Consider the following 26,325-nt stretch of genomic DNA (forward strand, 5'->3'; position numbering starts at 1 on the left):
GTGCCACACTCGAATCAGCTAATTAACTCAAACACCTGCAAAGGCCTTTAAATGGTCTCTCAGTCTAGTTCTGTAGGCTACACAATCATGGGGAAGACTGCTGACTTGACAGTTGTCCAAAAGATGACCACTGACACCTTGCACAAGGAGGGCAAGACACAAAAGGTCATTGCAAAAGAGGCTGGCTGTTCACAGAGCTCTGTGTCCAAGCACATTAACAGAGAGGCGAATGGAAGGAAAAGATGTGATAGAAAAAAAGTGTACAAGCAATAGGGATAACCACACCCTGGAGAGGATTGTGAAACAAAACCCATTCAGAAATGTGGGGGAGGTTCACAAAGAGTGGACTGCAGCTGGAGTCAGTGCTTCAAGAACCACTACACACAGACGTATGCAAGACATGGGTTTCAGCTTCCAGACGCTTCCTATCAGATGTCAAATAGACATTTAGAAGATGTCTCTAAGATGTTTATGATTTAGAATGTATGTAAAACTGACATCTTAGAGACGTCTATCAGATGTTTGTACACAGCAGATGCTTTCCAGATGAAGTGATCTTTAACAGACATCTTGCAGACGTACGTGTTTACATAGCACAGGTACGTCTGCAAGATGTCTGTTAAAGATCGATTCATCTGGAAAGCATCTGCTGTGTTCAAACATCTAATAGATGTCTCTAAGATGTCAGTTTTACATGCATTCTAAATCATAAACATCTTAAAGACATCTTCTAAACGTCTATTTGACATCTGATAGGAAGCGTCGTATAGACGTACTGCAGATGAGCAAACACTGTTTACGTCTTGCAGATGTAAATGCAGACTTCCGTGATGTACGTGTGTGCTATTAGAGCTATATATTATTTATTACTATTAGGGATTATTGTAGTTATTGATGTGGTAGCTTGATGTTAACCAGGTTATCATCAAAAATACAATTCAAATGTCTGATGTACATTATTTGAAGGAGATCCCAGTCACCGGTTCTCATGTATTACAGACACTATAGTAGCTATGGTGTTTTTTGGCATAAAAGGTAGTCGCCATAGTAAACTGGACATGTTTTCTTGTTTACATAGATATTGTGTCTTTTTGAATGATATCTGGAGCAGTTCTTTGTTCCTCACATGGCTTTTTATGAGGAAACCTGCTCGGGAATGTAACTGAAACCAGCTTAAGGAGATCGTTTTAATAGTGTTAGAGGAGTTTTGGACATTTGTCAGCTGGGAGACCAACCTGAAAGTCCAGCAAAGCAGCTTAAGGCTGGTTTAAGCCGTTTCTTTAGCATGGATGTTGGTTAAGTTCATCTCAGGATGAACAGATACGTGTTTACTCTGTTTCATCAAGGCTTGAAATCACATCTGATGTCGCCATGCATTTCTTACAGTTTCGAAAGAATGACATCCTTTTAAGACAGGATTTAAACATCTGTTTAAATGCTAAACAGAAGAGTCTGTGTTTCCAGACAGTCATTAAGTGCAGCTTAAAGATTAGAAAGAGTTCAGTTAGTTTGAGAAGCAGATCTAAAAGAATTTAGAGTTTATTCTGAGAGCAGTTTAAAGATCAGGTCTTATTTGTACTATCAGGATCATTCATATAGTTAGAGTGCATGTAAATGAACAGGCTTGGCTTCTAGGGATGGGATTTTTATATTTTTTTGGTATCTAAATGTTGTTTACATTTGAAACATTCTGGTTTTGGCAGGAGCAGAGATGTTTTTAATGGGTCTGGACAAGACTAAACCAGTGGAAATGCATATGTGCTGCTGATTACTTACATGTTTGACACATGAGGGCAGATGCAGAAACCTTGCACAATAAGATACGCTTGAGATTTTAATAGGAACTGAAAATAAAGGAACTGAGATTTCAGCTGCTTTTGGAACACGTGTGTGTTTCTGTGCATGACCTTCACACTTCAGAGGATTTTTGTAATAAAATTCTATATATTTCATATAATTTTTTCGATTTAATTAAAAAAAAAAAAAAAACTCTGGGGACATGTGTGTTTCTGTGCATGCCCATAACACTTCAGACAGAGGGTAGTTATTGTTAGCTATATATATATATATATATATATATATATATATATATATAATACACACACATATACATATATATATATTTGGATTGATTCCCATGTTGTATTTCTTGTTGTTTTTGTTCCTTTCAGGACGATTCGAGTTTGGCTGAAGCGGGACAGTGGACAGTACTGGCCCAGCATCTACCACACTGTGTCCTGTGAGTATCATTTCACCCAAAAAAATTAAAATCACAAACTTTTACGTCTCCGATATAGCGAGACCAGGTTTGACGTGAATGACATAGTGAACGTCATCAGTTGCAAGTAAATTAACAAATTAAAAATAATTCATTCTCAATACACAGTGTTCACATCAAAGTCCCTTTAAGACAAGTCATGTCACTCGGTGGCCATGACTTTACTGATTAGCGATTGGCTCTTTTACTCAGAAGGCGGGGCTTCATCTGTTAGAGCGGCTATATTGAGCGTTGCATTTTTCTCCGATTCAAAACTATACGAGTGACATGTCTTGGGTTTTCTACAGTCTTTGGTTCACGTGCAGTGGTATGTTCTCTGTATGGTAACTCTGTTACCATAGCAACCATATCACATCTTCATATCTCACGTATATTCCCCAGTATCATCAGTAAGTGTGTACGTTTTTAATATGCCATTCCTCTTTTTGTTTGAGCAGCTTGTCATGTCAAATTTCAACTGGAGCTGTGTTTGAGAGAAATAAATTGAGAAAATTAGGAGTGTTGGAGAAAAATTGTTCAGAAACTGTTATTTATATAATATAACAAAATTTATTATTTGTATTTTTTTCATCTAATAATTATTTTAAAAATTTGTATCTAATATTTGTTATTTTATATTAGCTTTATTTAATTAAAAATTATTATTTTTTTATTATTTTATTTTAGCATTATTTCAGTTAAAGTCTTTCTGTTTGTGTCCAGCTCCGTGCTCCTGTATGTCATACCATCATGACAGCAGGCGGATCTTCATAGGCCAGGACAATGGAGCTGTTGTGGTGAGTGTCACTGTATCACCCCCCCGAGGGCCAAAGTGTTTCCAAATCTCAAATGTTTTGTCTCTATGTCTGTTCATACACTTGTAAGTCAGGGCAGCTGTGCATATATATAATGTATATATGTATGTGTGTGTGTGTGTGTGTGTGTGTGTGTGTGTGTATTAAACTCACTTTCGTGTAATTCCCGTTTTTGTTTTTTTCTGTGTAACACAAAATGAGATGTTTAGCAGAATGTTCACACTGCTTTTTTTACATGCATGTTTTTGAAATAAGTCTCTTCTGCTTACCAAGACTGCATTTATATTATCAAAAATAAAGTAAAAGTGGAATATTGTGAAATGTTTTTATGATTTAGAATTAGTGTTTTCTATTTGAGTGTATTGTAAATTGTCATTTATTCCTGTGATGCACAGCTGTATTTTCAGCATCATTCCTCCAGTCTTCAGTGTCACATGATCTTCAGAAATCATTCTAATATGCTGATTTGTTGCACAAAAAACATTTCTGATTATTAACAGTTGTAGAAACCAATCAAGATTATTTGATGAATAGAAAGTTCTTTACCATCACTTTTGATTAATTTAATGCATCCTTGCTGAATAAAAGTATTAATTTCTTTAAAAAAAAAAAAAATCATACCAACCCTAAACTTTTGAACAGTAGTTTCTATAGGCATTGCAGACAAAAAGCACCATAAAATTACTCAGAAGACTTGAAATATAGTGCATAAATGGTGATTTATTTTTGTGTCCTTTTTGGGTCGTGAGTGCCAGATCAGTCTCATTTTGTGTTTCATGAAAAGATGAAAGTCACTGAGTTTGTGGCCACATGAGGGTGAGTAAGTGGATCAGCTAAGCCATTGTGTCATTTTTCTGTAATGTTCTTTGTTTCTGTCTTACACAGGAGTTCCTCATCTCAGAAGACTTCAACAAAATGAACCATGTCAAAACATACCCAGGTAAAACCAGAGGCTTGTGGGAAGTGAACTAGGCATCATTTCCATTAGTGTACTAACACATATTTTAGACGATGGGTAAGATTTCCCTTCCAGCAGAGCACTGAAGTGTGTTTGTACGACACATGTGCACTCTGTCTCTCTCTCTCTCTCTCTCTCTCTCCTTGAGAGAGAAACACACACATGCTACTCTACTTACTTGGGCCCCACCCGATCATCATTTGTTCTTTCCCAGCATGCCCTGGGGCTCAGAGTCCCATGTGAGCTCTCACTGGACACACACTCGCACACAAGATGATGATTATGAGTGGATGAGTCAGAGCAGATCTGGAAAATGTGTCTGGAGAAAACCAGCCAATGTCAGGAAAGTGTGTGTGAGAGAGAGATTGAATTATGGCTTATAACTGTAAAATATTGCAGTTTACTTTAATTAGTTAGCATTGTGAACTGCATGTGGTGTGTTGTTTCTTTCTGAAATAACACAGTTACACTGTTACCCTGTTAGCACACACAATGACATCATCAGATAATGACATCATCCCACAAACATCTCAACGCAGAAAACTCTCTGCCTGAGGACATGAAGCAAATCACAAAAGTGTGTGTTTGTGTGCAGTATCTTAATGATCTGCGTAACGTGCAGTACAACAGAGCACTCTCGTGTAATACTGTATCCCAAAATGCAGTGTGCTCAACTGGATCTTCTATTTCCAGTGTGGCGAATGAACCAGGAGAAAGAAAAAATCATTAATTAAAATGCTCAATAACTGAATTTATTTATGAGCATGCATGCAAATCATTTTATTTTAATGTTATTTCTATACTATTATAGTTTTTATTAATAATTTTGAAATTAGCTTTTATTATTATATTTTCAGATCAATTTTTGGCTAATTTTGTTTTGTGCCTTTGTCATTTTTAGGATTTTGGAATATGTTTACATGAACTAACAGTGAAAAATACTTATAAAAACATATTAATCTTAATTAATATTAATGTCAGCATTTACTAATACATTATTAAAATTAAACATTATTTATTGGACCTGATCTAGCATGAACTAATAATGAACAGTTATTAATATTAATAAGGATTAACAAATACTGGAACAATGCATTGCTCATTGTTAGTTAATGTTAGTTAATTCAGATGGGACCTGATTGTAAATTGTTACCAGTTTTAATATTGCTATTTAGTTTTAATAGTTCAGTTCACTTTAGTTCAGTTTTAGTTTTATTTACAGTTGGTGATTTTAGTGCTTCAACTTTAATTTATTTCATTTACTTGCCAGAACAGAAATGTTTTTAAATAGTTTTAATTAACGATAGTAACCCTGATGCAAATGAGGTCATGTGACAACAGTTTATCATGCATATTGCATAAAGTTTCACATGCTATTTAAAAGAAAAACTAGTATGCGGTATGTACTTTTGAAGCCTGATCTTGTGTGTGTGTGTGTGTGTGTGTGTGTGTGTGTGCAGCTCATCAGAACCGTGTGTCGGACCTCATCTTCTCTCTGGAGAGTCAGTGGGTGATCAGCACGGGTCATGATAAAAGCATCAGCTGGATGAGCACTCAGAGCGGCTCTATGTTGGGACGCCACAGCTTCGGCTCATGGGCTTCCTGTTTACAGTATCCTTCACTTCAGTCTCTCTCTGAGAAGTATTTAAAGGCATTTTTACATTTTATGTTTATAACATTAGAAATGTCTTTACTGTCATTTTATTGGCTAATTTAATGTGTCTTTGCTGAATTGAAGAATTATTTCTTTATCTGAAAGGTAGAGTAACTCTGACAGTTAAGTTGAATATACAGTTCTGCTCATCGTGAATATCTAGTTCCTGAATGTCTTTTAAAGATTTGATACCAATAATCTTGTCAAATTTGATTGAACAGAGTCATTATGCTTATTAAAGGACTGGAAAATAATTTAGTGTTATAAACTGTTTTATTATAGGTTAGTATTTCTTGACTACACATGTAGATATGATAACGATACCCAGCATGCCTTTGTGGGAGATTATTCGGGGCAGATCACTCTGCTGAAACTGGAAGAACAGACATGTTCTGTCATTACTACACTAAAGGGACATGCAGGTAAGACAGCTAAAAATATACACACGCTTACCGTGCTTATTTATATATAAAAAAAAGCCTAATTGAAAAGTTGAAATTGTTTTAGCATTCTGGCGTAAACATTATTATTATTTTTAAAATATTAAAATGAATAAATAAATAATTCTAATAATGTTTTATGGGATTGAAGTTACATTTCTGTAAACTTTAACACATTGTTTACTTTATTTCTGAGTTAATTTTATTTGTATGACTCTTTTCACAATATGCATTGTTTTAAAGCAGCTTTACAGAAATTCATAATGGTAATGTTATAATACCTTAATGACTTATAGTCAGATTTGGTGAGATTTAGCTTGGCTTTTGAGCGCAGTTTTGTCTCTTAACTAGAGCTTGCTTTTACTCAACACATACACATGTATCTGAGTGTTCTGTGTGATTGTCTGCACAGTTTTATGAAAGAAAAGAAACTGATTTCACACCTGAGCTTTTCCTTTAACACCCTTCTCTCTGTCTGTCTGTTTCTCTCTCTCTGTTTCTTTCGGTCTGTCTCACTGTATCTCTGTCTGTCTGTCTGTGTGTTTCTCTCTGTCTGTCTGTTTCTCTCTGTCTGTCTGTCTGTGTGTTTCTCTCTGTCTGTAGGTAGCGTTAGTGCGTTATATTGGGATCCGGTTCAGAGGTGGCTGTTTTCTGGAGCGTCTGATCATAGTGTGATCATGTGGGACATTGGTGGCAGACAGGGACGCTCATTACTACTGCAGGGACACCAGTGAGAACACACACACACACACACACACACACACACACACACACACAAACACAAAAACACACACACACACACACACACACACACACACACACACACACGCTTGCCAGTAATAACCCGATGAATCACTTCCACATGTGCTACCAGGCTCTAAATGGCATAGAAACCAAGATTGAGAACTATTTTCCATTTTCAGTTCCGTTTCTTATAAAGAAAATTCTGAAAGTGAATGATTTTCATGACGTTCTGTTTCATTAATGGTCATTGAGCATCAGTGATGCGCGGGTTGATGCAAAATGAGTGGGTGCCTGCGGTCACCCGCGGTTACGAGTCATCCAAAAATATTTTTAATGATATTCGGGTCGCGGTCGGTCGGGTCGTTTGAAATAAAGATGCCAATTAAACCTTTGTAATTTATATAGTACAAGACACAATTTTGAAATACATAGGCCTACACTTTATTGGCTGAATAACTGGCGCGAAGATGACGCACAAGCTCAGTCTGCAGGTAAAGATGGAGGCGGCAAGAGAAAAGGTGAAGACTGGGGAGCAACGGCGCTGTTTTTGGTAAAACATGATTTTGACGACTTCATTAAGTTTTGTTTTATAGAAAAATCTTTTTAAAAGATTTTCGTTTTTATATAAATTGTATCTTAATTTTGATCAATGTTTTATCAACCAATTGCCCGTATTTAATAAATAAGATGCAAATATATAGCAGACAATGTAATGAGGCGCCGGCAGGATCACTTGCATTGCGAAACTCAGCTTGTGCCTCACAGATTTGAGAAATATAGTCTATATATTTCAGAAAGCTTGAAATGTCTACTTTTAAATGAAAATATTCAAACCAAAATAAATAAGCTACTCTCTGATTATGTAATCCATATGAAATGTGCATTTCTCTCTGGCGTTCATGCGAGTCCGCATCGTCAACTTCATCTTTGCAGCGACACAGAAAACACCAGTTTATTACTAAACAATTAAATGTCTCCTTGCTAATTTAGACACATTCATGATCATTATCATGATCATTTGTGGCAAGCTTTATGTGTGCGGTCATAACGCTTATTATCCTGTAGGCTATAGCCTATTTAAGTAATTAAATTAATATAAAGGTGCGATTTTTCCACGAATGGCTTAAATGAACAACTACTAGTCGACTATAAAAAAAAATTAGTCGGGAGGCAGCCCTTATTCCACATATTTTCGAACCAGCAGGGCATTCTGGGTTGAGTGAGCGACCCCACGGAATGAGTGAGCTGAGCGGAATATGCGCTCTCCGCTCACGAGCTCTGATCGGAACAAACCCGAACCTCACTGTCTGCTGGACTTGCAGAAACATCAAAATAGAAATTGCCAGACTAGACTATTTTAGTACAAATTATGAGCTTAGTGACAATTTTTTATAATTCTTGACAAAATTAGAATATATAAAGTTTTTTTTTTTGTTTGTGTGTTTTTTAGTTTTTATCCTAGTTCCTACGTCTGTGGCCCAATGACGCTACGATGAGCATTTACTACTTTTAAAAAATGCGGGTCAGGAAGCGGGTCGGGTACAATATTTTCTTTTTCTTTTTTTACGGTCCGAGTTGCGGGCGGGTTAGTTAAAAACGTCGGTCGGGTGGGGGTTGTTTATACATTGACCCGCGCATCACTGTTGAGCGTGTGTTCGTCTAAAATACACCGGTTCTGACACGTTTCAGCCCACACAATCAAAGGTAGGGATGTAAGAGATAACACACACTCAACCACTCCTTATCGCAAAATAAATCACTTCAGGTTGATACGAGACCTTTATGGGGTTTATTTTGCAATAATAACCATTTAACTATACATTTATCTTCTTATTTCATTGATGCTTACCAAATAAGTAAATAAATGAATGTGACGGATTGATTTGAGTTTGAATTATTCTATTATGTGAGATTAAAGAGACTGCAGAGTGATGTGAAAGTTGGGGGTCATTTAATAATTAATACTTTTATTCAGCAAAGATGCATTAAAAGTGACCGATAGTAAAGAAAAAATTATTTACAAAAATTTATATTTCAAATAAATCTATTCTATTTCTATTTATCAAAATATTAAAAAAAAATAAATAAAATGTATCACATTTTTCACAAAAATATGAAGCATCACAACTGTTTTCAACATTGATAATAATCAGAAATGTTTCTTGAGCAGCATATCAACATATTAGAATGATTTCTGAAGATCATGTGACACTAAAGACATAAATAACAAAAAAAAAAACACACAAGAATATTCATTTTAAAATATTCAAATAGAAAACAGCTATTTTGAATTGTAATAATACTCTATTTCTCAATTTTTACTGTATTTTAATGCCATCTTTGTAAGCAAAAGAGACAACAGTATACAGGAAGTCAGTTGTCTTGGACGGTCAATCATTCTCTCTTTCTGTCTGATTTAGTGAGAAGGTCCAGGCGCTGTGGTATCTGCCGCTGACCCATCAGCTGCTGTCCTGCTCTGCTGATGGAGGAATAACAGTGTGGAACATGGAGACAACACGAGAAGAGGTACTTAATACTTCTAAATCCTTTATAAAGACTGATATAATACAAGCTCAGATGCACTTGCTGGTCAAAAAGGAAGTCGTCTGTCTCTCACACACTCATACACACACACACACACCATAAATATTAGAACGTATGATTGAACGAGTCCATGACTAAATTGTTTAATCATGAAGCAGTGACGAAGTTTCTTGCCGTCGCCATGGCAACCTCTAGTCAGTCATCAGTCACATCCATCTCTATGGTAACCGGAAAGCAACTCAATGCTCAAAATGTCATGGAGACGTATGCGATCTCTTTATTTCAGGCTCCTCAGTGGCTGGACAGCGATTCCTGTCAGAAATGTGCACAGCCGTTTTTTTGGAATATAAAGCAGATGTGGGACAGTAAGACCCTGGGGCTCCGACAGGTACTGAGCGCAACAGTTACAGTTAACAATATAGAGATCCAAGTCTGTATCTCCCGCTCTGACATAAACGTTCATAAACATTTTGATGCTCTTTTAGGCCTATTTGGGCATCTGCACTTTTAAGTTGCCTTAAAGCAGTAGTTCACCCCAAAAATTTGCTGAACATTTACTCACCCTCAGGCCATCCAAGATGTAAATGAGTTTGTTTCTTCATCAGATTTGGAGAAATGTAGCATTGCATCAGTGTCTCATCAATGAATGCTCTGCAGTGAATGGGTGCCGTCAGAATGAGAGTCCAAACAGCTGATAAAAACATCACAAGTAATCCACAACACTCCAGTCCATCAGTTCACATCTGGAGAAGACAAAAGATGTGTGTTTGTCAGAAACAAATCCATTACTAAGGTGTTTTAACTTTAAACAAATGCTTCTGGCCAAATTACGAATCCATAATACCGCATTCACTGCAGAGGATCCAGTGGTGAGCAAGTGATGGAATGCAGTAATCTTTTAAAATTCTAATCACATAAGTCATCTTCTGTTTATATAAATCACAAAGAAACAATGCATTTACATCTTGGATGGCCTGAGGATCAGTGAATTTTCAGTAACATTCTGGGTGAAATATTCTTTTAACGAAGCATCTCAGTGTTTCATGATGTAATGCCCGTGTCATTTCCTGTCCCCAGCATCACTGCAGGAAGTGTGGTAAGGCGATTTGTGGGAAGTGTAGTTCTAAACGCTCCACGTACCCCATCATGGGCTTTGAGTTCCAGGTGCGCGTGTGTGACGACTGCTACGACACAATCAAAGAGGAAGAGTGAGTTTTTTTCCCTCTTTTTTTTTTTGTCTGTTTGATTCTGTCAGTTGTACTCATTCTTGTGTATTTGCATATTGCAGTCGGACGCCTCTGGCTACGTTTCATGAAGGGAAACACAACATCGCTCACATGGACATGGACCCGAGCCGAGGACTGATGGTCACGTGTGGGAGTGATCGAGTTGTTAAGGTCACACACACTTTTGTTCTTGTATTTTAGTGACTATAAGTAGCATATCATCGTACTGTTAGTGTTATTTCTACAGTATGCAGTATCTGTATCAACACAGTGTGTTTATTGTTATATACACAGATTATCTAGATTACCTACTACATTTATCAGACTGTTCAGTATATCAACAGATCACACTGCTTGGAACATCATTTCCCACAATTCAGCGTGCTTAACTTTTAATTTTTCACTGTGTCCAATGAAACAAATAATATCAGCTTTGATTTCTAACATGTCCTCCCTGACATCCAGCTTAAATAATTTGAGACAAAATAACATTAAATAAATAAAATAAGCTTTTTATTTCAAAATGACTATATTAAAGAAAGCATTATTTTTTTCAGTCAAACTGTTTTTGAGAATTAAAAAAAATTCAGCTCAAATTAAAATAAAAAATGTTGCCATGGCAACTATCTGAAAAAAATAAGTTTAAACTGAAGAACTAAAATTACTAAAAGTAAATACTAAAAGTAAAACAGAAATATTGATTCATTTTAAGCTATATAAAATTATTAAAAAATAAAATAATAAAAATGACAAAAGCACAACAAAATACTTATAAGTTAGACTTAACGTTAAATGAAAACTGAAAATAAAAATAATAAATTCAAAATATTAATAAATACTAAAATATATAAATAATGCTAAAATAACACTGATAGTCAGGCATCATAGTAAAATAAAATATTAATATTAGACAAAAACCTAAATGAAAATTTAGATATGTTGCCATGGTAACTAATTGAAATTAGTTTAAGCTGAAGTACTAAATCGGAAATAAAAATTAATTTGTTATATAGAAGTAATTAAGAAAAATAAGTAAATTAATAAAAAATGACAAAATTACATAACAGAATTAATCAAACTAAAATGAAAAATATAAAAAGTGAATTCAAAATATTATTCAATATTATAATAGATTATAAATACTAAAATAACACTGCTAGTAAGGCATTATAGTGAAATTAATATTAGACAAAACAATTATAAATGAAAAGTTTAAGCTGAAGTATTAAAATTACTAATACTGAAATAGTAAGTAAGCTAGTAAGGCATCATAGTGAAATAAAATATTAATATTAGACAAAAAAAAAGAAATTAAAATTGGAAATTAGTTGCCATGGCAACTAACTGAGATAACTGAAGTTTAAGCTGAAGTACTAGAACTGAAATAAAATTAATTAATGCTGCTTAGAAGTATTTAGAATAATAATAAATACATAATAAAAATTGAAGTAAAAAACCTACTAAATAATACTGCTAGTGTGTTATAGACTATACTGAGCAGCATGCATTAAGTTATCCATATTATTAAGTATGCATATTACTTTCATGCATGAAACGTATGCAGAATAGATTTGCTTATTTGTTCTGACTGTGTTTGATGAAAGAAGTCTGATTGGTCTGTGTGCAGATCTGGGACATGACGCAGGTGGTGGGCAGCAGTGTAGCGGCGGGATCCTCTGCTCGCTGATTGGCTGTTTCTGAAGGCACCGCCCACACTCCGCCAGCAGATGTCATAGAAACGCTCTCCCACCTGTCTAACTCTCTCGTCCTTCAGCTGTGGAGTCAGACACTTCAACACGGTGTCTGTGAATATGTGTGTGTCTTTGGAATCCTCCTTGATTTTGTGAATCAGCCGTTCATGTCTCTTATGAGGTATGATGACCTGGATTTGAGCAAACGTGAACTCAAGGTACTTCTGAAAGCACAAAATTTGTGCACATGGCTTTGTCACAGGCTGAAGGTTTCTGTCATTTTGTACTTGTTGTATTCCCTCCGTCCAGAAGTACCACTCAAACACAGGAAGTATTCCTTCGTCCAACATCCTGTTTCTTCTTCAGCCATCTTTCTGGTTTATCCTTCTTACCCTTTTTGAATTTGAATGCTACTACTGGTCATGGTAACCAGCACTCGTGTTACCATGGAAATTAGTGTTCCATAGTAACGATGGAACATTCCCGTACAAACTTGTCATTTTCCCTCTAAAATGTCACGCAGGCAGATGCGGAACATTAAGTGTAGCATAAAATCCGTGGAGCATTTTATGATTAAACGCATTAAGTTAGTACAGTAGTGTTCAGCTGTAAAACACTATTTATAGCACTAATCATCCTTCTCTGTGATTTAGAGACAAGTTCAAATTTTGAAACTTGTTTCTGCCTTGCGATAATTTTTTTTAAAAAGTAACTGCAATTTTTTGTCACAATTCTGCCTTTTTTCCACACAATTGCAAAACTCATAATTGCACATTTACATATTGCAATTCTGACTTTTCCCCCAGAATTCTTAGTTTGCATTAATTCAGACTTTTTTCTCCTAATTCTGAGTTTGTTTTTTTGCCATGGAATTAAAACGGTAATTGCCTTTTTCCTCAGAATTGCAAGAAAAAAGCCAGAATGTAAATGTGCCAGATATAAACTCATAATTTTGTGGGGAAAAAAAGTCAGAATTGAGAGATTAAAAATTCACAGTTACCTTTTTTTAATCCCATGGCTAAAACAAACTTGCATGTAAAAGTGATGCTTATCCCAAAAATTCTCAGCATTTACAACATTTACTCGTGTCTTTCCAAAACTCAAATCACTTTCTTTCTTCTGTGGAACAGTAGATGAGACGTTTAGCAGAATGTTGATGCTGCTCTTTCCATACAGTGGAAGTGAATGAGGACTGGGGTTCCAACAAAGCATCATATAATTAGTCCATACGGCTTTTGCACTATATTACAACTCTTCTGAATCTGCATAATAGCTTCTAAAACCCAAAATGGCAAAAACAAACAATAAAACTAGTCCTATGCGTGATAATAATGCTATATTCAACAAAATTAACTTGTTTCTTCTCATTAGTGTATTCGTATAATCCAGCTTGCCAGTTTGCAGTTTATATGACAACCAGTGGTATTTCTTTTACTGATGTCAAACCTGACGAGTAGACCTTAGTCAGGGTAGTGCCATATTTAATTTTTATTTTTGATAGGAATGAAAATGAAGCAGTGAGGGTCTGAAGTACATTGTGTTTAATGGATTGTACTGCTGTCTTACAACATACCGATTGTTCAGCGGAAGAAAAAATAAACTTTCTAAAGAGAATACTCCATAAAAGTTGTGAAAATTATGAACTAGTGTGCAAGTCTATCCCTTACGGCCTTGTTTATTTGAATATGGCACCTAACCTAAGGTCATTATATGCAAATGAGATTTGAGAGATGCGTCGGAGGGTGCGAGTTTTAAAGTTTCGGTCTGTTCCTGACACAAAGCTATGATATGGTTTAAGATGACTTTGGAATATGAACTTTTCTGTATTCAACAGGTTTGGAACAACTTGAGTAAATGGTGACAGAATTGTCGTTTTGAATGCACTGTTTCTTTAAATAGTTATATTTCTGAAGCTGGATGATTTAAATTTATGCACAGTTCACAGTCAACGTCACATTGGCCAATGAGAAGAGAGAATTCCAGGCTGTTTACAAACATTATAACTGACCAGCGCTGTTTATGTTTTACTTTAGTTCTTTCTTTTCGTCTTGACCCTCTCCTCACATTATCTCTTTTTCTCTCGGCTGTCACATTTCTCAGTCGTTCATTGTCTTGCCGGGTTCTCTGTTCCTTGCACTGAATTGCACAGTCTGTGTGTGTTTGTGATCTGACGGTACAAATGGCGTCTGTGCGAGTGTTTGCATTACTTTCACTTTTAAATGTCTGATTCGTGCCTGTGTAAAGCGCTTGCTCGTTTCGATATACGTCTCATTCCACGCTTTGTAAATAATTTCATTCCCATTCAATAATATTTTCCCTGCTAAAGAAAAAACAGCATATGCTGGTTAGGTATGATTTGAAGCATGGCTGCTGGCTTGAGCAGGTCCTGAGCAGGAGCTAGCTGCTTAGGACCAGCTCAAACCAGCTTAAACCAGCAGCCATGCTTCAAAACATTCCTAACCAGCAGTTTTCAGCAGGATTGTTGCTGATTTTCCTCATTTAATGTAAAAATGAAACAGGGTGTGAATGTAAGAGCTTTGGACTGCAGTGAAAGCAGGGTTTGTGTGACATCATTTTGGTGTCATTTAAATCGAAAGATACTGACAACGATTATAATTTCTCATCAGGGAACTGAGGGAGTTCTGTTTTCTTTTTGTTAATTATTTTTCCTCCATTTACTATGAAAACGTGCTGAGAGTCAAGGGTGAATCTCACGAAATCTGTCAAGAATATGTCGTGAGATTCATCCCGGAAAGAGTTAAAGTCATTTTTGTTTCGAGTTATTGCTCTTATGTGTCTTTAACATCTGTTGACACTTCAGGGAGTCACGGTTCAGTTTAACCACCATGTAAAATCACACAAACTGTTATCTTCAGACGCTGAAAACATTGTAAAGTTCAACACGCTTCTAATGCGCAAACCCTGAAACTGTAAATAACTCTAAATGACTTTGAGATCTGTTTTTCTATGTGCTTTTTCTAAAACTTACTTTACTTCAGTAGTTCTGTAATGAAGTATTATTCTCTCTCTCTCTCTCTCTCTATATATATATATATATATACCAAGTTGAGCTCAAACATCTGTATTTTTCATACAAGAATCTTCTGCCACTAATATGAAAACTGACACAAGTCTTAATGCTGACTGGTAGTTTCAGCACAGAGATTGAGTGAAATATTACAATAAAGATCTATGCTGTATCTCATGCAAGAGATATGGTTCTTCTGGTCATTTAAATTGCATGTTAAAGTTGTTTCTTGTTTTTGTTTTTTTATGCTTTTGGTGAATTCTAAGGGAAATGGTGATGGGAGGAAAAAAATTGCAATGCTTTTGCGTTCACTCAAAAAAAAAAAAAAAAAAAAACTGGTCATGGAAAACTGATAAATATTTTGAGATGGGTGGAAAAAACATTTTAATGCTTTTGCGAGTGAATGCAAAGTTTCTTGGGGGAATGCAATATAATTTTACAGTAAGATTGAAACTTTTAGTAATTGCCATAAAAATATAACAATGCAAATCTTAATATATATCAATATATTTGCCATATACACCAGTGTTATTTTAGGAACATTGAGCTACTATTACAGTTTTATTATAGTTTACATGTTTTTTTTTAATGTTTTGTTTTAGTAATTAACTTGTGTTTTTGCCATTTTTATTAGTTTATATATATATATATAATGTCTATAGTTTTTATTTCATTTTCACTTTGAGTTGTTTTAGTACATAAAGTTAAACTTAGTGAAAATAAGAAATGCTTTCTTGGAAACATGGAAAAAATATTTTTATATTTTATTTCAGTTAATGTTTATTATATTTCAAGTAACAATTTTATTTTATTTTTTTCAATATTTTTGTTAAATATAATAACCCTGACATACACCAACACACCTTCAAAGACATTTATTAAAGTTTGACAAAACTGCTTCAAAGTACAATCATAATTAATAACCCAGTCTATATATGTAGAAATGTAATCAAGTGTTATTGTTAGAACAAATACTGATTAAAAAAACCAAACAAACAAACAAAAAACACTGAACATAACACTTCCTCATTCTCTGGAACATCAGGTGACGCCATCAAACCAAAGGAACATCCAATCACAGGCCTCCGAAAGCAGGAAATGTCCTTTTCAGTCAGTTTCCTGTCCTGCATCAGGTGATTGGCTGTGAGTGAGTGATTGACAGCTGGGGTGACTCCGGTCAGAACGGGTTCCCACCTGATTGACCTGATTCGTTGGAGTCACCGACACAGTGAGAATGAGAACTCACTGTGATTGGCTGAGATTGATCACATGGTGTCAGAACCAGCTGTCGGAAAAGAACAGTTCCTGCGTTTGATGTGACCGATGAGAGGAGAGAACTGAAATGTACGAGGAAATAGAACAGGAAGAGACCGGAAGTAGTCGTGGTGGTAAAAGACTTAAACATATTCAAGCATTTATTGAGTATAACAGCCGTTCACACCTTCAAACTTTCTGAGTACTGGAGGAAATTTAAACTACAGCTAAAAGTTTGTTGTGAGATACTGTAAGAACATTCACATGTTTTTTTTACGGGTGAGACTAATGTGTCTAAACTGTTAAAATATGTTGTGTATTAGTGTTTGGCATCTGTTTGTGATCCATTTGTGTTTTCATGTGAGTTTCTTTAATGAGGCTGGAAGCTTTTGGCCAGATCCTCCATGACGCTCATGAATTTCTGATCTTCCAGCTGTGAACTGTGCGTCCAGGCCAAGGGAAGATGAGCCGACACCATCTGCCGATCTAATGCATGTAAAGCAGAAAGACAAAAGGATGTTTAAGACACTACATCTGCCCGAATTCACCTGGAGAAATGATTCCTGTTGCCTGAAGAATAGATGTATACTGTATGTGTGTAGAGAGCTATGATTATATATGCCTCTGTAGAAGCCATATGTCTGATTTCTCCCGAATTCAGAAGAACTGCATTACCCATCATCCTGAAACAAAATGCACCAATCAGAGAAGTCACTGTTACCATGGAAACGAAAATCAAGGCCACAACAGTGTTTGCAGTCGCAAGTAACTTCTAATGGTTACGTAATCTGAATATTTCTGAGATTTAAATATGTAGCTAAAATATTCCCCTCCCCCCAAAAAAATTACACTTTATTTGCGTCTGTAGATTTCATCTACAGTGTGTATAAAATATATACATATATTATACACACTGTAGAATATAAAATATATATTTTTATATACTTTTTTCTTCACTTTAGTAGTATTTACATTCACCAAAATTTAGTTTTATCTATTTTCTGAAGGTTTTTACAAATGGGGGTTGTTCATATATAATTCACCTGATTTTATACAACATTTTTACATATTTTTGTTGACTATTTTCTGGTTTATGGAGTGATTATAGATCTCGAAAATCCCATCTGTAAAAACCTTTACCTCTAATATGTCATTAAAATTAAACAAGACGTTTGAACCTGGCTTTATCCAATGTTCAGATTTCTGTTCTGGACATTTATGCAAATTAGTGCATTTTATTATCTAATGCCTCATTAGCATGTTTACATTTCATAAAACTTGTAATACAAAACAATTTTCCTGATGTACTGTCAACTTGAGGAAATTATTAAGATATTTATTATTATTAGTTAATTTTTACTCTATTCACCAGTAGTCTTGCCTTGAAGTCTGAGTAGTGGCTGTTTGGTTTTCCCAGTCCCAAAAGGTCGTAAGGTCACTGTGAGTTCACTCCGGCCGTGTCTGGTACAGAAGCTCCGCCCACTACAGCTGCACTGGAGCTCCGCCAACTCTCTTTTCCCTTTCTTGATCTTTCTCGCTCTTTCCTTCTCCTTTCATCCTCCTTTTGCTATGCTCTGTTTCTCTCTTTCAGTTTCATTGTCCAGTCTTTCTTTGTACACTGATTGTATTCTCCTCGTCTTCTCTCTACTGCTCATGCTTTTCTTGATTTCATCAGCGTCTTTCATCCATTCTCTGTCTCCTGAAAGGCTTACTTGTTTCATATGGAAACAGATGGATGCCTTATTGGAGGAGACGGAGAGAAAGACAGCACCTCGGTTCCAAAAACTAGTGCGCTCCCTCATTGCCCACTGCCTACATAGGCAGCTGCCTTCTAAGGGCGCATCCTAACTGTCATGGTGCCTCAGGGACTGGTTTGGAAAGCAATTTTGTGCCCCACAGCATAATTAATTCCAATTTGACACTTGCATATTGATACTATTGAAACTATGAAAGCTTATTTCCACCATGAATAAAAAATTTAAAAAGTTAAGTGCAAATTTTTATCCCAATTGCGAGTTTATATCTCACAATGGTTATAAAGTTATAAAGTCATAATTGTGACTATTATGACTTTTTTCCTCATAATTTTGAGTTCACATCTCACAATTCTGACTTTAAAAATTCGGGGCAAGAAATTGTAAACTCCACCTAATGAGGAAAAAAAAATGCAAGATGTAAACTCAAAGTCAGAACTTCAAGAAAATAGCTTATATTTTGTAATTGTGAGACACAAACTTGAAATTCTGGAAATAAACATTTAAAGCATAGTCTTAGATGCATAACATGCACGAATATTGTGTAATTTGTAATTTTCACAGAAATAGCAGTATATTTTATATCGGAATATTGCCAAGCAATCTTGGATTAATGGTTTCACTGAACTTGTCACAATGCATTTTGAGATGGCTGTCTTTGCAAAAGATGCAATGCTGCCTTAATATTTAACAAAAAGTGAACAATTTAATACCTAAAAACATCTATTCAAAAGTTGCTTCATCTAATTTTAAAAATGCATGTACTTTTATGCATATTAGAGCATTACTTTAGAAACATGTTAATGCAAGTCTCTTGCAACCAGTTGTGGCTCCCGTGTGCTTCAACATTAGTAGTGCTGTTTGTGTGCATTCTGTCACTCATGAGATTTCATTTGCTGCCTGTGTGGACAGCAAGGTGTCTTGTGTGGGTGTGTGCTTGCTCACCCTGAAAAAAACGCCCACTTGGATTCTTGACAGCCGCCTCGGACACAGCGAGCCACACGACCGTATCAGCCCCTTGCTCTGGTGTCCGCAAACGCTCCTTCATTGAGCTGTGGAAATCAGGCATCGCGTTTGCAATGGCTAAAGAACGAGAGGCGAGAATGAATCCATCAAGATCAGACATCATCAAATCAGTCTGAACAAATGATAAATAAATATCTGCATTTATGCATTTGGCAGACACTTATTTCCAAAGCAACCAGTGCATTCGAGGTATATAACACTGAACATGTGATCTGACAAATTAACAACATCAAGCTTGAAGGTAAAAATGTATACAGTATGTCTGGCAGAAATGGCAATGTTTTAGGTGATGTAACTATTTATTTTAATTTTTTACAAGGAAAAAATATTCCATATATAATCATTCATGCACGGTTTAAATTCATGATGATTGTGTGTGTGCAATTACTTGGCGTGTCGACCCATCCGGGGTGCATCACAGAGAAGTGGATGTTGGGGTGAGCTTTAGCAAACTGCTCCGTCATCACCACCTGCTGCCTCTGAAACACAAAGAAAAAACTACATAGAAGTCCCTTCTGACATCGCACGAATCACTAAGAAACAAACAGCTAATGAAGTCAGTGAGACAGAAAAGTCATGCATATTTTTGTAATTATAAGTAATTTTTCACTAACATTCAAACGATTAGGATCAGTAAGATTTTTTTGGGACAGAAATTAATACTTTTATTCAGCAAGTATGCATGAAATTAATCAAAAGTGACAATAAAGACATTTATAATGCTATTTCTATTTTAAATAAACGCTGTTCTTTTCATTAAAGAATTCTTACAAAAAATGTTTCCACAAAAGCATGAAGCATCACAACTGTTTTCAACATTGATAATAATCAGAAATGTTTCTTGAGCAGCAAATCATCATATTAAAGTGATTTCTGAAGATCATGTGACACTGAAGACTGGAGTAATGATGGAAAACGGTTATTTAAATTGCAATAATATTAAAATAATAAAATATTTAATCAAATAAAAAAAAAATCTTTTAAATTATAAAATTTCACAAAATTGCAATTTTTTATTATATTTTTAATCAAATAAATGCACCCTTAGTGAGCAGAAGAGACTTCATTTGTTACAAAACATTACAAAAATTTTACCAATCACTAAACTGGGACTGCCATCATTTGTCTGATTTTTAAAATGTAGTTTAAATGCACTGAACCGCAGTACTCTACGTAATCAAACAGTGAACACTATAACATAAATGATTAAACTAGCAAATGGTTCCAAAGCAAAGTGTTTCTGTATGTTGGCACAAGCTTTCCTTTGGACTCTCTATGTGTACAGTACATGTACCTTGTTCTGTGCGTACACCATAGTGCCGTCATATCTGCCCCTCTGAGACTGCAGGTTTCCCGTTCGCAGTTTCTGCACCAGCATCCCACCGGATGATACTGTGATCTGAAGGAGAGGAGAGAGATGCTGACCGAACGTCTGACCTCTGTCTGTCGCTCTCGGTCTCTGGTTTACTCACCACTCTGGGGTCAGTGCTCTTCTCCAGCAGAGGAATGAGGCTCTTGATGAGGATGTACACGGCTGAGGAACACAACAGAGACATCAGGTCAAAACTAAAGTATTAAAGATGTTATTCATTATAAAGTTAGTAGGAAAGAGGCGATATCGAGCTAGTTTTGTTTGTTTGCTCACTTACCCAGAGAGTTACTTGCAAAGCTTTTCTCCAAACCCTCACCATTCACCTCCCTCATAGTCATCATACAGCCGGCGTTATTGATCTGTCACAGTCAAATCAATCAACCAATCACATTCTCATTACTTCCACTGGCTGGTAATGCCATTTAAAATATAGATGCACTACCATTCAAGTTTGGGGTCAGTAAGATTTGTTTCATGCTTTTGCAAGAATTCTCTTACACTCACCAAGGCTGCATTTATTTGATTAAAAATACAGTAAAAATATGAAATAAGTAACCATGGACCACAAAAGTCGCTGGGGTATATTTGTAGCAAAAGCCAAAAACACATTGTATGGGTCAAAATTATCGATTTTTCCTTTATGCCAAAAATCATTAGGACATTAAGTAAAGATCATGTTTCATGAAGATATTTAGTAAATTTCCTACTGTAAAAATATCAAAACCTAATTTTTGATTAGTAATATGCATTGCTAAGAACTTCATTTGAACAATTTAAAGGCGATTTTCTCAATATTTAGATTTTTTTGCACCCTCAGATTCCAAATTTTCAAACAGTTATATCTCAGCCAAATATTGTCCTTTATTCAGCTTTCAGATGATGTATAGATCTCAATTTCAAAAAATTGACACTTATGACTGGTTTTGTGGTCCAGGGTCACATATTACAATTTAAAATAACTATTTTCTATATGAATATATTTAAATATGTAATTTATTCGTATGATGTGCAGCTGAATTTCCACCATCATTACTCCAGTCTTCAGTGTCACATGATCTTCAGAAATCATTCTAATATGCTGATTTGGTGCTCAAGAAACATTTCTGATTATTATCGATGTTGAAACATTATTTTCCAGGATTCTTTGATGAATAGAAAGTTCAACAGGACAGCGTTTATTTGAAATAGAAATCTTTGGTAACATTGGCAACTTTTGATCAATTTAATGTTCTTGCTGAATAAAAGCATACATTTCTAAAAAAAAAAAAAAAAAAAAAAAAATATATATATATATATATATATATATATATATATATATATATATATATATATATATATATATATATATATATATATATATATAAATCTTACTGACCCCAGACTTTTGAACAGTAGTGTATACGCTATTTTAAAGCCTCACCAGGACGTTGAGGGTTTTGTACTTTTTCTTAAAAGACTCTGCAAACTCCCACACCTTCTTGGTTTCGGACAGATCCAAAATATGCACATAGATCTCCTGCAGCCAAACACAGAGGCCAAAGGTCACGTATTTTACTAGAACATCTAGCATTAGAAACAGTTGCAGATGGACATCTGTTTTCAGACAGCGTGTAGATACATATATGAGGCATTTCAATGATTCAGTCGGCTTCTGTAAAAATGGTAACTTATTTGCAAACTACTACATTATTCTTCATTAAGCAGCTGCGTTCTCATTTTTACTGCAGGTTCAGTTCTCCTGGTGTGACCTGAGGTTAAATGACTTGCTCAAAGAGTGCCACAGTGGTGGAAGCTTCTACAGCCAGCTGTGTTACAATCAGCGCCTTTAACTATTAAACTGCAGGCCAACAATCCCAAACGTACTTTGTTTCCAGACTCCTTGACGATCTCCGCTCTGGCTTCTTCCGCCTTGTCCTTGTTCCTGCAGACCATGTGGATGGTACCACCTAAAGAAGAGGGTCAACAGGTTAAACTGCAGCACAAAAAGTGTTTGGAGACTTAAATAACACTGTCTGAATGTCATTGCTTTAAATAAATGCATAAATGCCGATAAATAAATTAAGATAAAATGCATAAATGTAGATAAATGCAGAGCAAAAGTAAAGCTACAACAAAGAAAAGTGAAGGACTAGCATAATTTGTTTTCAGATTCTGGGTTTTGTTATCTAATGCAATGACACTTGAACATTTATTGTGTGACCAAAGTGTCCAAATACTTTTTAGAGCAACTGTATTCACATAAACAAATGGAAAGCATTTGAAGAATCTAAATACACCATGAACCACAAGATCGGTTTCTATTTTACCAACCACCGCTGTTTTTCTCCAACACGCACCTTTCTTGGCGATGGCCATGGCAGTGGCTTTCCCGATCCCGCTGTTAGCTCCGGTGATCAGGAAGGATCGGCCCACCACTGACGTCTCCAGGTCCTTCTCAACAAAGTTTTTAGACGCTGACAGATATGCCCCCCTGTGACACACACGTTTAATTAGTCTCGAAATGTCACAGGTTTACCTGAGCATGCATCTCTCAAAACACTGCTAGATTTGTTCAGTGAAACAATTAGTTCACCTTTTGCATGCTTTGGACTATTCAACAACACACTCAGATCATGGCAATGGAAGAACCCAACTGACAGAAATATGTTCTAAGAATGTTTTATTAACAGCCCCATTATTAAATGTTATTATGAAAACGTTATTTCTGAATGTTCTCTGAACATTTAAAATGCGTTAAAAAATGTTTTATTTCTTTGGAACATTCCATCATTTTAAAAATGATAATGTACCCTGAACTTTCTGAAACAAGTATTAAAAAATATTAGACGAACATCCAACTAAAACGTTTCTGAAAAAAACATTCCATGAACGATGTACTGTTTTTGTGCTAACATTTTGAGAATGTTGTTAAAGCCCAGATATATTTGAATGAATGCTCTATTTACGTTACTGGAAGAACGTTTGTTTATAACTTTGAGAATGCTAGGGAAATTCAGAGAATATTCCATTAAGAGGAACATTCCATTTTAGTGATTTGCAAACATGGAAATGTTCAAGAATGTTCAGAGAACATTCAAAAGTAACGAGCAGCAACATTTAAAAAATGCTAGACGAATGTTCAACTAAAATGTCTCAGAAAAAACATTCCATTAACGATGTACAGATTTTGTTTTTGTAGAGACCAGATAATGAATGTTCGATTAAAGTTACCGTGAGAACGTTTGTTTATAACTTTGCCAGAATGGTCGCTGACAGCACATGTACATCACGGAGACGTCTGTATGACGTCTGCAAGACGTATTTTTTAGAGTGTTTGCTCATCTGCAATACGTCTATAGGACGTTTCCTATGTCAAATAGATATTTAGAAGATGTCTTTAAGATGTTTATTATTTTTAATGTAAAACTGACATCTTAAAGACGTCTATCAGATGTTTGTACACAGTAGATGCTTTCCAGATGAAGAGATCTTTAACAGACATCTTGCAGACGTAGGTGAGTGGTTCTGAAAGCTTTGTAAACATTACTTTTGAATGTTAACAAGTTGCATCATTAAGGACATGTTAGATGCACATTTAACGAAAACTTTTTTGAAAAAACATTCCATGAATGATGTACATATAATGTTAATTTGCTACCAATTTTTTTTTTTTTTTTAATAAATGCCGTTTTGAGAACGTTACTAAAGACCAGATAACTTTGAATGAACGTTCTATTAATGTTACTGGAAGAACGTTTGTTTATAACTTTGAGAAAACTCTACCAGAATGCAAGGGGAATTTCATTAAGAGGGAACATTCCATTTTAGCAGTTTGCAAATCTGGAAATGTTCAAGAACGCTCAAAAAACATTCAAAAGTCAAAGTTTGTGCTGTTTAGAGAACATTATTAAAGACCAGGTAACGTTGAACGAAAGTTCTGTTAACGTTGTCAGAATGTTTGTGAGTCCTGAAGTGAAACCACTTGAGAAGCTCTGTCCTAATGTGCCACCTTGCGTCATCGCTTAGCTAATGAGAGTGAACCATCAGTGCGTCCTCTGATAGCACCGCTCCTGACATCGGCGGCGCGCGTGCCCTTGACTCGATCTCAAAGGCTGGCTTTGTCCACGCGTGCCAGGCCAGGCGGAGGGATGAAGTGGAGCGAGGAGGTGCTGGGGGGAATCAAGCTTTTCTCGGTAAATGCGTGCACTGTTAAGGGTGATGTGTGTCCCATTATGGGACGTGAGAGGTTGACCCGGGTGACAATATATTAGAAGGAAAAAACAGAGATGCAGGGGCCACTGCACGATAAACAGCAGCAGTGAGATGACACGGTTTGAGTGTTTTTATGACTCCCAAGAATTTATAGGCTAATCATTTTTATAAAATTGGATTTCATGGAAAACAAAAAGCAACATGTGACCCCTGAGTTCTTTTTGTATTGTTTTGAACATATTCGGTGCACCATTTATTATATCACCGTATTATGCTGTCTAAAAATAAAGTTAGTTTTTCAAATGTAAGAAACTGACTTTGAAAGCTTTTTTTTACCCTTACCATGATTTATGTTGTCATAATTTATGATGTGCAACACTTCTTTTATTTTTTGCATCATTTTGAAGAAAAACGAATGAATATGTTTTGAAGTAAAGAGCAAACATTAAGAAATTTTTCCCTTATGATTTAAGAATTATTGCATCATACGGTTAAAAATCCAATAGGCCTACAGACAAATGCTCGATATGTCCAAATATTTTGATAAAATTTAAGGTCAAAACTATTTGTTATATGTTTTTCAGTGCCCATTACACATAAAAAACAAACTAATAAATACAGAAATAATAATAAAATATACAAAAAATGCATTAAATACATTTTATAAAATAAGAGATAAACAGTTGTAGTAGAATAACTTAAATCTAACCCATGCAATATTTAACATCATCATTATAGATGTTAAAAATTAAATGTTGCATGAGTATTTATGCAACGTTATATTGTATTAGCCTATATTATATTATATTAGTAGTAGTAGCCTATAATATTACATCATATTATATTATGTATTTGAATGCGTATTAATTAAGCATTATGTTTGTTAATATTGTAATAAGGTGTTGTGATATTTTTGAAGCAGTGCAGCTCTTACTTGGTGAATTCGCTGAGTCCTTTGAGGAACCATGCTGAGTTCCGGTACAGAGACATTCTCACACCCGCGCTGTCGCTCCGGTCGCCCGCTGTGCTCGCGGATGCTCGCCGGTGCTTTTAACCGGCACCGGGGTCACATGAGTGCTCGTAGATCCACGCCACTCACCGATGCTCAACGCTGTCTGCCATCTACCGGTAATGAACGACATAACGCGCCTCTGATGTTTCAAAGCAATTAGTTTGTGTACATCACGGAGACGTCTATCTGACGTCTGCATCTACATCTGCAAGGTGTATTTTTTTAGAGAGCTTGCTCATCTGCAATACATAGGACGCTTCCTACCAGATGTCAAATAGACGTTTAGAAGATGTCTTTAAGATGTTTATGATTTAGAATGCATGTAAAACTGACATCTTAAAGACGTCTATCAGATGGTT

General features: G+C 35.5%; 3 protein-coding genes across 3 annotated transcripts in view; 2 read left to right on the plus strand and 1 right to left on the minus strand.

The window, feature by feature from the left end:
• The window catches only part of LOC109091582 (glia-derived nexin-like), a 19,821-nt gene extending 12,932 nt beyond the window's left edge, over positions 1–6,889 (plus strand). The window contains exon 10 of the transcript XR_006161843.1: positions 6,863–6,889. The gene's annotated coding sequence lies outside the window, so the exon portion shown is untranslated. The remainder of the gene's footprint in view (positions 1–6,862) is intronic.
• Positions 1–15,566, plus strand: part of LOC109080651 (WD repeat and FYVE domain-containing protein 1-like) — a 16,416-nt gene extending 850 nt beyond the window's left edge. Inside the window, exons 2-12 of the mRNA XM_042771815.1 lie at positions 2,172–2,239; positions 2,981–3,054; positions 3,958–4,012; positions 5,491–5,641; positions 5,994–6,106; positions 6,728–6,854; positions 9,289–9,394; positions 9,699–9,800; positions 10,490–10,620; positions 10,701–10,809; positions 12,266–15,566. Coding sequence (XP_042627749.1) covers positions 2,172–2,239; positions 2,981–3,054; positions 3,958–4,012; positions 5,491–5,641; positions 5,994–6,106; positions 6,728–6,854; positions 9,289–9,394; positions 9,699–9,800; positions 10,490–10,620; positions 10,701–10,809; positions 12,266–12,325 — 1,096 coding nt within the window. The 3' untranslated portion in view covers positions 12,326–15,566. The remainder of the gene's footprint in view (positions 1–2,171; positions 2,240–2,980; positions 3,055–3,957; positions 4,013–5,490; positions 5,642–5,993; positions 6,107–6,727; positions 6,855–9,288; positions 9,395–9,698; positions 9,801–10,489; positions 10,621–10,700; positions 10,810–12,265) is intronic.
• Positions 15,567–16,888: 1,322 nt separating this feature from the next.
• dhrs12la (dehydrogenase/reductase 12-like a) lies at positions 16,889–26,040 on the minus strand. The gene is made up of 10 exons (XM_042771826.1): positions 25,889–26,040; positions 23,100–23,233; positions 22,627–22,709; positions 22,184–22,279; positions 21,041–21,122; positions 20,864–20,925; positions 20,686–20,790; positions 19,780–19,870; positions 19,311–19,448; positions 16,889–17,097 (listed from the first exon to the last, which is right to left on the minus strand). The coding sequence occupies exons 1-10, from the start codon at positions 25,942–25,944 to the stop codon at positions 16,982–16,984; spliced, it is 963 nt and encodes a 320-aa protein (XP_042627760.1). The 5' UTR covers positions 25,945–26,040; the 3' UTR covers positions 16,889–16,981.
• Between the last annotated feature and the right edge of the window lie 285 nt (positions 26,041–26,325).

Source organism: Cyprinus carpio, chromosome A15 (assembly GCF_018340385.1).
Source record: "Cyprinus carpio isolate SPL01 chromosome A15, ASM1834038v1, whole genome shotgun sequence".
In the NCBI taxonomy this organism is placed as follows: Eukaryota; Metazoa; Chordata; class Actinopteri; order Cypriniformes; family Cyprinidae; genus Cyprinus; species Cyprinus carpio.